Below are 12393 nucleotides of genomic sequence, written 5' to 3'. Positions count from 1 at the left end.
TGCCTGGCCCCTAGCGGGTCCTCACTGAAGGAAAGCTGCTGGTACTGCTCCTGCTGCCGCTATTGCTGACCCGCCGCCATCTCTGTAGTCCTTGGAGAGCTCGCTGTCACTCTGCTGGGGAGACAGGGGTCACGTGGCAATCCAAGGCAGTATATATTAAATTGTTACTACTAGACATCTGGGCATAACGCAGTGGGGTGCAAAGGAGAAGAGCCATTCCTCCTGTCTGTAGGACTCTGGGAAAGCTGTTGTGGAGGTAGCTTTTGAGTGGATCTTAGCAGGAGTTTGATAGGGGTGCAGGTGGATCACCATACTTTGGGTGGAATGAACTATGCGAGTGGAGGAAGAAGGCTGAACACTTGTCCGGCATGTTTGGGGCCAGGAGGTAGTGGCTGCCTGTGCCAAGTGTTAAGGAGTCTGAACTTTGGGCTGTGGGCACATCTGTATATCTGTAACTCAAAACTAGATCCCCCTCCTTTTTCTTAAAAAAAATTATTTTTTATTTTCTTTTAGAGAGAGAGAGGAAGGGAGAAGGAGAGAGAGAAACATTGATGTGAGAGAAGCTTTGATTGGTTGCCTCCTCTATACACCTCAACTGGGGATCGAACCCACAACCTGGGTATGTGTCTTGACTGGGAATTGAACCTGCGACCTTTCAGTGTAGGGGACAATGCTCCAACCAAAGGAGCCACACTGGCCAGGGCTCCTTTTTCTTCTGATAAGCTCTGAATCTCACTGTGGCCCTGTAAATGACTTAGATCCCAGGGAGGAGGATTCAGTAATTAACAATTACTGAGAAATGACCAGTCTCTAAATTAACCCCAGTTCTAGGGACTAGATTTGTTGCTAATCGGAGATGAGGAATTTTTGGGTGAGAGAGATATCCATGAATAAGCCTGGAAGTAATTGAACAACATTATCATTTATAAAGTACTCACCTACACTGGGTGCCCTAGGACCTGGCCGCTCGGAGGGACCTTTGCCAGCAGGGCCAATTGTGCGTGCCTGTTGGAGTGGGTGGGGAAGTAGGAGGCCTTTGAACCATGGCTGCTGCCTGTTTTGTCTTAGTGCTCAGTTCTTGTCATTCTTTCCTTTGTGTCTGCTCCTTTTTATTTTGTATTTATTTATTTTTTTGCAATTTGTATTAATTTATTTTGTTACAGATGTTTTTCCTTTCTCCCCCATAGACCCTCTCCTCCTGGTCCCCCCACCCCAGCATTGTTGTCCATGTCCATTGGTTAGGCATATGCGCATATAAGTTCTTTGGTTTATCATCCCTCTCGCCCCTCTCCTCTAAGGTTTGTCAGTCTGAACCCTACTCCTTTCTATGTCTTGAGTCCATTTTGTTCATTATATTCCACAAATAAGTGAGATCATGTGGTATTTGTCTTTCTCTGATTGGCTTATTTAGCTTGGCATAATACTCTCCAGGTTCCTCCATGTCCTCTCAAAGGATAAGAGATCTCTCTTTCTTACAGCTGCATAGTGTTCCTTGTGTATATGTTCCAGAGCTTTTTTAATCCACTCATCTATTGATTGTGTCCCCTCCTTTTTAGACCACCTCCTTCATTCTCTGGGCTTCAGCTTCTTTACGTTTTCATGGTGTGGATTGGCTACAATTTGTTCCACTTCCCCAGGCTGTACAGCAGCCAAGGAAACCTAGGTCGTCTGCCTTGTGGCAGATTTGGGGATTGAAAAATAGAGCAAATGATTCAAATTGCAAATGTTGCTTTCAAAAGAAGAAACTGCATACTTTCCTCCCTTTAAGTCACTTTCAACTGATGAGGAACGTGTTTCATGATACTTTCCCATTTATGATTATTTTCTCCCCTAACGTGGAAATACAGGTTGACCGGGCTTTCTGGGGTTACTGACTTCTCCTTTTGGTTTGTCTTAAGGTATATGGATCCCCCATATAGACAGATGTTCCTGCAAAAGTCTAAGAAATAAGTTGGCTGCATTTGCTCAGAACCTGCCAGATTGCTAGATTTGAATACTTCCTTAGAAGCCAGTTATGCACAAGTCTTGCATTAGTTTGTCTTTGGAGGAAAAGCCTCGCTTACCTTTCTTCTGGATTCCCTTACCAATTAGTGTTGCTGGGCGGTGGCTGTCTGTACTGCTTGTTCTAGAAAATAATGTATCTTAGACAGATGATTTCAGGGGCTCAGAAACTGCCTTGTGTGGTGCAAACAGTATTACTGCAAAATGATGGCTGTCTCCCAAGCTCTTTGAGGATGGGAACCCTGCAGCCCCTAGTACAGGACAGGGATGGGTATGTATGTGTGAATGAATGACTTCCTTAGCCAGGAGGGTGAGAGATCTAGACTGTTTCTTGGAGGCATCTTGTACTTTGGGGTGTAAGTCATTGTAAAAGTTGGGTCTGGAAAGGACCTTCAGCAGTGTCCTGTTTGTCCCTTTGCCTTCTGCCTGGTTATTACGCCTGAAAGTGGAGATGCAGAGAAGAGAGAGAATAATTCCTTTTGATGACCAACTTTATTGAACTCTCACGGGCTCTCAGATGTTGCGTGCAATGCACCCTTTTTGGGGGGTGGTGGGCAGGTAGGGAGAGATGATTAAAAACAGCAAACTTCTGTGTTTCAATCTCAGAGATGTCTGGCAGGGGGCCTAGGAGCCTACATTTTATCCCAGGATATTCGGATGTTAATGGTCCTCTGGTGAGCATGACCTTAAACTCGGGGTCTGCAAACTGGCCGCCTGGCCAGATTCCACCTGTAAGCTGAAGACAGTTCTACACTTTTAAAGGCTCGTGAAAAAGACAAAAGGAGACTATACAACAGACACCATCAAGCCTGAGATATTTACTATCTGGTTCATTACAGAAAAAGTTAGATATCTGCCCAAACCCTTCCTCTGCTGGTAAACCTCAGCTGTTGTTTACGTGTCAGAGTGGGACAGCCAGGCAGTTAGTACAGATGCAGCACCACGGGCTGTGGGCGCGCCTCCCACGGCTTTCTGTGGCTCTGGTCTAGTTGCAGAACTTTCCCTGTAACCCTCAGTGATTTGCACATAGTAGGTACCTGCCTCATTTGTTGGATGAACATTTCATGGTATTATTTAAATTTTATTATTATTTTATTTTATTTTTAATTACAGTTGACATTCAATATTATTTTGTATTTGTTTCAGGTGTACAGCATGGTGGTTAGCCAATCGTATACTTTACAGAGTGATCCCCCGATATTTCAAGTACCCACCATACATAGTTATTGCAATATTATTGATGATATTCCCTCTGCTGTATTTTACATCCCTGTGACTGTTTTGTAATTGCCAATTTGTAGTTCTCCATCCCTTCACCTTTTTCACCCAGTCTCCCATCCGCCCACCGCCCACAACCACATGATGTTGTTTTTATTTTTCAGGTGCTGTTGAATTAGAAAACTTGCCATTAAAGAAAGATGCCTTGAAAGAACTGGAATTACCATTTGAAGTCAAAGCTGGTATGTGGAGCTAAGATGAGGGAGGCAGTTTTGAGTGTACATTGTTTGGGACCCGAAACTGAGAGCCCTTGACTCTGGCTCTCTTTGACCAGGATCCGGGAGGAAATACAGAGTTTAGATCCATCTTAAAGTCTCTAGGCCACAGGATGACCTTGGGCTGGTGGTGGGGAGGTCATATGGCCTCCAGACTTACTGAATTAGAATCTCCAACGGTATGTCATTCAACCTGTATTTTTTCCATTGATTTTTTTTTTTTTTCTAGAGAGAGTATAAGAGAGGGAGGAAGGGTAGGGGAGAGACAGAGAGAAACATTGATGTGAGAGAGACACATTGGTTGGTTATCTCCACACAACCCCAACCAGGGCTGGGAATCAAATCTGCAACCCAGGTACATGCCCTTGACTGGGAATTGAACCCAAGACCCTTCGGTCTGTGGGCTGACACTAAACACTGAGCCACTCCAGCCAGGGCTCAACCTGGATTTTTTTTTTTAATCTTCACCCGAGAACATTTTTGCATTTATCTTGAGATAGAGCGGGAGGAAGAGAGGGAGGAAGAGAAAGAAACATTGAGTGGCTGCCACCCACACGACCCCAACTGGGGCCAGGGACGAACCTCTACCGAGGTACATGCCCTTAGCAGGAACCGAACCTGGACCTCTCTGGACCCCAGGCCGATGCTCCAACTGCTGAGCCAAACCGGCCAGGGCTCAACCTGCATTTTTAATAAGCACCTCTGGTGATTCTTATGTTTACTATTAGAACTTCTGTTCTAGATGCAGGGGATTTTATTCTCAGAGAATTCAGTATAAATATTACTGAGAGAGAGTTTACTCTCTTGCATGAAAGTGGGCTCGGGAACAGCGTACCTGGGTTTATCTTCTATATCTGCCATTTTCTGGCCGTGTGCCCTTGGGTAAGTTCCCTAACAACTCTGTGTGCTTCCTCATCCTTAAGCTGGGATAATTGTCGCACCTAAATGCCTAAGTTAATACGTTAAAGTTACTCAGGGTGATGCCTGGCACACTCCATAGATGTTTGCCGTTATATAGGAGTTCTGCACTTATGAGGTTTGGTGAGGAGTGTTCTGGATTAAGAATATTCTCTAAACAGTTTATTCTTTTTTTTAATAAAAAAAGAATATCCCGAGGATATTTTTCCATTTTCAGATAGAGTGGGAGGGAGAGAGAGGAAGAGAGAGAGAGAGAGAGAAACATCGACATGAAAGGGACACATCCAGTGGCTGCCACCCGCACGACCAACCAGGGCCGGGGACAAACTGCAACCGAGGTACGTGCCCTTAGCGGGAACTGAACCCCGGTCTCTCTGGACCACAGGCCAATGCTCCAACCACTGAGCCAAACTGGCCAGGGCAACAGTTTATTCTTGTATTCTTTTTTTTTAGAGCAGGAGGGAGAGAGAGAGGAAGAGAGAGAGAGAAACATCGATGTGAGAGAGACACATGGAATGGTTGCCACCCACACGACCCCACCTGGGGACGGGGACAAACTGCAACTGAGGTACGTGCCCTTAGAGGGAACCGAACCCGGGACTCTCTGGTCCGCGGGCCAATGCTCTAACCGCCGAGCCAAACTGGCCAGGGCTGTATTTTTAATTATTATTATTGTTAGCCTACTTTTGCCCACCCCTGCAGAACAGATCACTCTCACTTGAATTTTAGATCGTACGGGGCCATGTTCACACTGCTAACCACGCTGCCTTCAGAGGTGGAGCTCTGAGAGACCCATGAGGGCACTTTGGATGTCCTCATCATTACTCCTTAGTCATGACTTGCCTTTAATTCATTGAATTTAAAGAAGGCTTGAGCCCTGGCTGGTTTGGCTCAGCGGTTAGAGCGCCAGCCTGCGGTCCAGAGAGACCCGGGTTCAGTTCCCACTAAGGGCATGTACCTTGGTTGCAGTTTGTCCCCGGCCCTGGTTGGGTCGTGCAGGTGGCAGCCACTTGATGTGTCCCTTTCACGTCGATGTTTCGCTCTTTCTCTCTCTCTTCCTCTCTCTCTCTCCCACTCTATCTGAACAAAAAATGGAAAAATGTTCTCGGGTGAGGATTAAAAAAAAAAAAAGAAGACTTGAGTTCTAGGATGCTTGGCTAGAAATGATGGAACTTGGGAAATAAGTCTCACAGTTCTCCCAGGCTCCTTACCTCTCCCATCAGCCCAATTTCTCACAAAGAATCAGAGTTCTTCCTTGAGAGCGTGCCCCTGCAGCGTCCCCTGCATTTTAGTTGGTTTGTGCAAGACTGGACATACTGTGAGTCTGATAACTCCTAATAAGTACTTAGCAAGCAGCAGGTTAATAATGAACAGGAAATGGGTTGTGTGCCCGTGGGCTTGTGCAGGTGCTGTGGGAAAGACACCCCGAGAAAATTCAAGATGTAGTCCAGCTGGGGGAGAGGTGGTTTCCAGGAGAGCTCTTGCGTTTGCTCTGGTGAAGTCACACTGAATTTTTCCCAGCTTCTGATTTATTGTGCCTGCCTCTTACCTGTCTCAGCCTACTCACGTTTGCTTCACAAGGACGAGGACCTGTTACCTGTTTTCTTAAATGAGAAAAAAGGTGAAAGCAATAATGCGCCTTCAAGAAAGCTAGAAGAATATAGAAAAATAGAAGGAATTAAAAAAGTGTAATGGCATTTAACAAGATTTTCCTTTTCCTAGGTTTAATTGGGAAAGTAACTCTTCAGATTCCTTTTTACCGCCCCCATGTGGACCCTTGGGTGATCTCCATCTCCAGCCTTCACTTAATAGGAGCCCCTGAAAAAATACAAGATTTCAATGATGAAAAGGAGAAACTGTTGGAAAGGGAACGCAAGAAAGCTCTACTTCAAGCCCTGGAGGAAAAATGGAAGGCAAGGCAGAAATCCCTTTGTCCATAGAGCAGTGTGGTAAGACTCATGACATGAGCAAGGCACCCGCTCCGGCTAACACTGGCTCTTTTCTCTGTAGAACGAACGCCAGCAGAAAGGGGAATCCTATTGGTATTCAGTCACTGCCTCCGTAGTTACGAGAATTGTGGAGAATATTGAAGTAAGTCCTACTGACTTTTATAAAGTAGAAACATGGGAGGGATTTATTTCTCAGGCTTAAAGGTATTCACTTCTTAGTTGTTTGTTTCTCATGGGTCTCACTGATGCAAGGTGCACTCTATAGACAGGGCTGACTGTTCAGGTGTGCCCTTTTCTAGGTGGTGCCGGAGGGAAAACCTGAAAAGCAAGTCCCAGGTCCAGGCTCTGGCACACAGGTTTTTCTAGCTTCAGTTAGTGTGAGTAGGAGTTTTTGTTTCACTTACATTTCATTTCACTTTCTTTTCGAATGTTGGAGTCCCACTTGCTAAAGGATTTAGCTCCCAAGAAGCCAGGTCACCTAAGCCTTCATGTCCGTTGTTTTAGGGCAAATCACATACCGCTGTGATCTCAGTCTCCTCAGCTGCGAGTGGTCGGATTCATGGTTTCTAGGTGATTCCACAGTGAATGGTGAGCGCCGCACGCTGCTGTTCACGGTGCTTCAGCTCTCACTGATGGATCTGGCACTGTGGTGAGGGTCAGGGCCAGGGCTGTTGGCCACCTTTTCTGCTTTAAATACAATTTTGTTTTGTCCTCAAAAGCTAGATCAGAGTCCATTTTCATGAATGTCATGGGTTAGCCGTACTTACTAGCTCCCAGGTTTTCTCGCAGTGCCCGGGTGACACGGGTGCACCGCTTTCCCCCCCAAATAGTTTGAGGTTGTTGATTTCATAACTTTGACAAAAGGTGGGTACATTTGAAGTGACTGCTTTGAATGCTATTTCAGGAAGTTATTTATTTTTTAGCTGTCATTGATTTAAAAAAATTTTTTTTATTAAAGGAGAGGGACAGAGAGATGGAAACATCGATGAGAGAGAACATCGATCGGCCACCTCCTGCATGTCCCCCACTGGCCCACTGGGGATCGGGCCCACAACCTGGGCATGTACCCTGACTGGGAATCGAACTGACCACCTCTTGGTGCATGGGTTGACCCTCTGCCACACTCGGGCTGTCATTGATTTTTAAAAATTCATCATTATTATTTTCAAAACAGCTTTGTTGAGATTTAGTTTCACATACCATGAAGTTCATACTTCTAAAGTGTACAGTCTAATGTTTTTAGCACGTTTGCAAAATTGTGCATTGATCACCACTGTCTGACTCCAGAAGAGTCTCATCATCCCCCAGAGAAACCCTCTTCTCAGGAGTCACTCCCACTTTCCCTCTCCCTCCAGCTCCCCGAAACCCCAAATCTACTTTCTCCATGAACTTGACTGTTCTGGACACTTCTGTAAATGGAATCACACTAGGTGGCCTTTTTTTTTCTTTATTGATTTTAGAGAGAGAGGAAGGGAGAGGGAGAGAGATAGAAACATCGATGAGAGAGAACATCGATTGGCCGCCTCCTGCATGCCCCCCGCTGGGGATCAGGCCCACAACCTGGGTGTGTGTCCTGACTGGGAATCGAACTCGCGACCTCTTGGTGCATGGGTCGACGCTCAACCACTGAGCCACACCGGCCAGGCCTAGGTTGCCGTTTGTGTCTGGCTTCTTTCACTTAGGGTAGTGCTTTCAGGGTTTATCCATGTTGTGGCATCTGTCAGTACTTCGTTCCTTTTTATGACTGAATCATCTACTCTGGGTGGCATGTCAAAGATTCATTGTCACAGTCACAGCTGACAGAAGGGGAAAGAACAACTTCATTCCAATTTGCACAGAGGTGACTCGGCCTTTTAAAAGGAGAGTGAGGGTGTATGTGGGGGGAGGGGGCTCAGGAGAAAAATGACAAAGCGTTGATCAATGTAAAGGTGGTTTAGGCCAGCTGTGTCCACTAGCTAGGCTTCTGTGTCTCACAGAGACCGGACACTGCGGCCTCAGCCTTCCCGATCGCATTTCAAAGGATGGCTTTTAGGTCCTTGAGCGCAGGAGATAACACATCCGCATTTCAAAGGGACAGAGAAAGGGTTCGCAGTTGTGAGCCCGTAGGGCAAGGATAAATGCTCTAAGAAAGGGAGGTCTCAGGCTGCCCGTCAGGTGTTGGCTGGACAAACAGCCCTGAGGTGTTCCGGAGAGGAACTCAGAAAGGGGCTGACTGTCCCAGGGACACAGCCTTAGGCTGCAGGAAGCCACAACATAACTGGGTCAAGTCTCTTAGGGCAGGGGTTTGAACAGAGTGTTCTCGCTGGGAGTTTTTGCAGTTCTCAGGATGTACCACGTTTAGTTTATCCATTCATCAGTTGATGGACATTGGGTTCCTTCCACTTTCTGGCTACTGTGAATAATGCCGCTATGGGGTTTCACGTACAGGGTTTTGTGTGAACATGTTTTCAGTTCTCCTGAGTATTATATGCCTACGAGTGGAATTGTTGAGCCGTATGGTAACTATATGTTGAACTTTTTGAGGAACTAGCAAACTGTTTTCTAAAGTGGTTGCACTGTTTTACAGTTTCACCAAGAATGTATGAGCATCTCAGTTTCTCCTCATCCACACTTGCTATCACCTGCCTTTTGGTTGTAGCCACACTAGTGGGGATGAAGTGATCTCTCACTGTGGTTCTGATGTGCGTTTCCTGAGCGGCTGCTGTCGCTGAGCATCGTTTCATATGCTTATTGGTCATTACATATCCTTTTTGGAGAAATAGCTGTGCAAATTCTTTGCCCATTTAGAAATTGGTTTATTTGGTTTTTTTCATTGTTAAATTGTAAGAGTTTTTTTTTCTTTTCTATTTTCCAGTTCTAGTCCATTATCACATATATGATTTGTAAATATTTTCGCCTATTCTGTGGGTTGTCTTTTCACTTTCTGTTATTATTTTTTAATTCATTGAAGCAGTGTGCCTTTTGGGCAGAGGGAAATAAATAGGTACAAAGGGCATATGCCCTGCTGGTGTCCTGTGTCCAGGAGCGGGGACACAGAGGCAAGACTGAGATGTCGTAAAAGAAGGAGGGCCAGTTATCTGGGTACAGTGGTATTACTTTCTTCCAGTGTGTCTTTAAGGTGACTTCTGAAAGGGTTTAATACAAGTGTTGTATCTCTCTTCCGCTCATGTTCAGTTTGTGATGATAACTCTGAGGAACTTGAAGAGCACTGGATATGTGTGTGTTGTGTTTGTGTGAAATGCCAGCTGTAATTTACTGAGTGTGGTCAGGGCAACGAGGCTCCTCCCCCTAGTGTTCCACCCGAGCTGTCGTCTCACGTGCTTTCTCTTTTTCTCCCCTTCGCAGTTAAAAATTCAAGATGTTCATTTGCGCTTCGAAGATGGTATTACCAGTCCTTCCCATCCTTTTGCATTTGGCATCTGCATTAAGAATGTGTCCATGCAGAATGCTGTGAACGAGCCTGTGAGTACGAACTCTGACTGAGCCGGGGGAAAGCAGTCGTTCGGGGGAGTCGGCGGCCCTGCCTGTCGGCAGTTTGTCTTGTGTAAATGAGATTGCGTTCTTTCCCGCCGTGTTCTTTCCCTGGCGTGTATGCTTCTTGCCTGTGCAACAATCTAATGTGCTGAAATAGGGGAACAGTTCATTTTCTCTGACCTTTCGTTATGTCATTCACCCATTAAATGTTGGTGCAGCCCCTTTCTTTTTTGGTAATCCTCACCTGAGGATATTTATCCATTGACTTTTTATTTAGTTTTTTTTTTCTGTATTGATTTTTAGAGAGAGAGGAAGGGAGAGGTAGAGAGAGATAGAAACATAGATGAGAGAGAACATCAACTGGTCATCTCTTGCATGCCCCCCACTGGGGATAGGGCCCACAACCCAGGCATGTGCCCTGACCAGGAATTGAACTCTTGGTGCATGGGTCAATGCTCAACCACTGAGTCACCCTGACCGGGCTCCACTGACTTTCTAGATAGAGTGGAAAGGAGGGAGGAAGAGAGGAGAGAGAGAGAGAGAGAGAGAGAGAGAGAGAGAGAGAGAGAGAGACATCAGTCAGAGAGAGACACATTGATTGGTTGCCTCCTGCACGACCCTGACCTGGGCCTGGGCTGGAATTGTACTTGCAATCCAAGTACGTGCCCTTGACCAGGAATCGAACCTGTGACCCTTTGTTCCATGGGCTGATGCTCTAACCGCTGAGCCATACCGGCCAGGGTACCCCTTTCATTTTATACACGGACAGATCAAAATACAGAAAGGCTTTCATTTTTGGTTTTCTTCTCATACCATGTGCACTCCCCAGGTAAACACATTCTGTTTCATAGTTTCAGCTACCACCTGGGAACATTTGCTGATGGCTTCCACTTGAACTCCATTCTCCCCTCCGGACTGACCTTCATAGTCATGGTCTTTAACTACCTGTAGATATAGACACCTCTAGAGCATTCACTGTTCACCACCACTGTCCTCCTCCTGGTATGGCTGAGCATGCTGAGGTGCAGAGAGGTGAAGGGAGGGTGGATCAGCTCCAGATCTGGGGTTGGAAAACTGTGGCCTGTGGGCCAGATCGCTTCCTTTGTGATTTTTTTTTTTTAATTGTTTTCCCCTTTATTGATATTAGAAAGAGAGGAAGGGAGAGGGAGAGAGAGATGGAAACATCGATGAGAGAGAGCATCAATTGGCTGCCTCTTGCATGCCCCCACTGGGGACTGGGCCCACCACCTGGGCATGTGCCCTGACTAGGAATTGAACTGGTGACCTCTTGGTGCATGGGTCGATGCTTAACCAGTGAGCCATAGGTTCCCCTATGTTTTTTTAAACAAAGATTTATTGGATCACAGCCATGCCCTTTGTTTATCATCAGAGGCTGTTTTGTGCTCCAGTGGTGGAGTTGAGGAGTTGCATTAGAGACTATATGGTCTACAGAACCTTACTGTTTACTCTCTGGCCCTTTGGAGAAAAAATGGGCTCTCCCTGCTGCAGAGCACATTTTCTCACCCACTGCCCTAATCTCGAAAGCTCTGAGCTTGTTCTTTCACTTCTCATTCCTCAGCTTCCGTATCCTGCTGATCTTTCTTGCAACATATCTCAGATGTGGCGCTTCTCGTATCCTCACTGCACCTGTCTGAGTCCAGAGTCTGTCAGCTTTGCCTGGGCTGATAAAACGTCCTGTTCTGTGACCTCCTTGCTCCCATCGCAGGCTCTTGATTCATCCTGTGCTAACACTTCCCACCCTTTCCTTTGTCACGGCACACAGGAAACAAGGGACTTGTACCGGACACGGAGCCAGATGGATGTGGCTGCTTGGGGCTGGAGGTGGCTAGCTCAGAGTAACCAAATATTTATAAAACGTAACTCAGTTCTATACACGTGCTCATTATCTTGACACTCTCATGACTTGTTTTCTCTGGCCCACCAGTGGGGAGCTCTGCTTTGCTCTGTTGCCAGAGTTCTGTTTCTAAAACACATACCTAATCCTGGTGCATACCTACATCAAAATCCCCAGGGGCTCCCTGTCACGAAAGTGTGAGCTCCAAACTCCTGGGTGAGGCATGCACTTCCCTTCCTAGCGCGTCAGTGTCTGGGAGCCGCCGTAACAAACGACCTCAAACTAGATGACGTCAGACAACAGAAACATTCTCTCCTTCTGGCAGGTGGAAATCCCAAATCAAAAGGTTGGCAGAGTAGATTCTCCCTGAGCCTCTGAGGGAGAAATGCTCATGCCTTTGTCCTCGCTTCAGGCAGTAGCCTTACATCCCGGGCTGTAGACGCAGTGCTCCAGTGTCTGCCCCTCTTTTCCTGGCCTTGTCCCCGAGTGTGTGTGCTGCTCCTTTAAGGGCATCATAGGGCCCACGCCAATCCAGTGTGACCTCATTTCAATTTGATTACATTTGCAAAGCCCCTATTTCTAAACGAGGTCCCATTCATAAGTTTTGGGAGGACATGACATTTTGGGGGGAGGAAACTATTCAACCCAGCATACCTAGTAACATCCAATCTACTTTTCTCAACACTTAGCTAACTCCCATTCC

At 46.3% G+C, this 12393-nt stretch overlaps 1 protein-coding gene across 3 annotated transcripts in view; it reads left to right on the top strand.

Moving 5' to 3' along the window:
- VPS13D (vacuolar protein sorting 13 homolog D) overlaps positions 1 to 12393 on the top strand; it is a 238863-nt gene that overhangs the window by 5639 nt on the left and 220831 nt on the right. For all 3 annotated transcript variants that reach the window (XM_036256564.1, XM_036256565.1, XM_036256563.1), the window contains exons 3-6: positions 3384 to 3461; positions 6135 to 6325; positions 6423 to 6503; positions 9707 to 9823. In XM_036256564.1, the coding sequence (XP_036112457.1) occupies positions 3384 to 3461; positions 6135 to 6325; positions 6423 to 6503; positions 9707 to 9823 (467 nt within the window). The remainder of the gene's footprint in view (positions 1 to 3383; positions 3462 to 6134; positions 6326 to 6422; positions 6504 to 9706; positions 9824 to 12393) is intronic.

Source organism: Molossus molossus, unplaced genomic scaffold, assembly GCF_014108415.1.
Source record: "Molossus molossus isolate mMolMol1 unplaced genomic scaffold, mMolMol1.p scaffold_m16_p_12, whole genome shotgun sequence".
Lineage (NCBI taxonomy): Eukaryota > Metazoa > Chordata > Mammalia > Chiroptera > Molossidae > Molossus > Molossus molossus.
The sequence above is the reverse complement of the archived record's forward strand: the minus strand, read 5'-3'. Positions and strand labels throughout refer to the sequence as shown.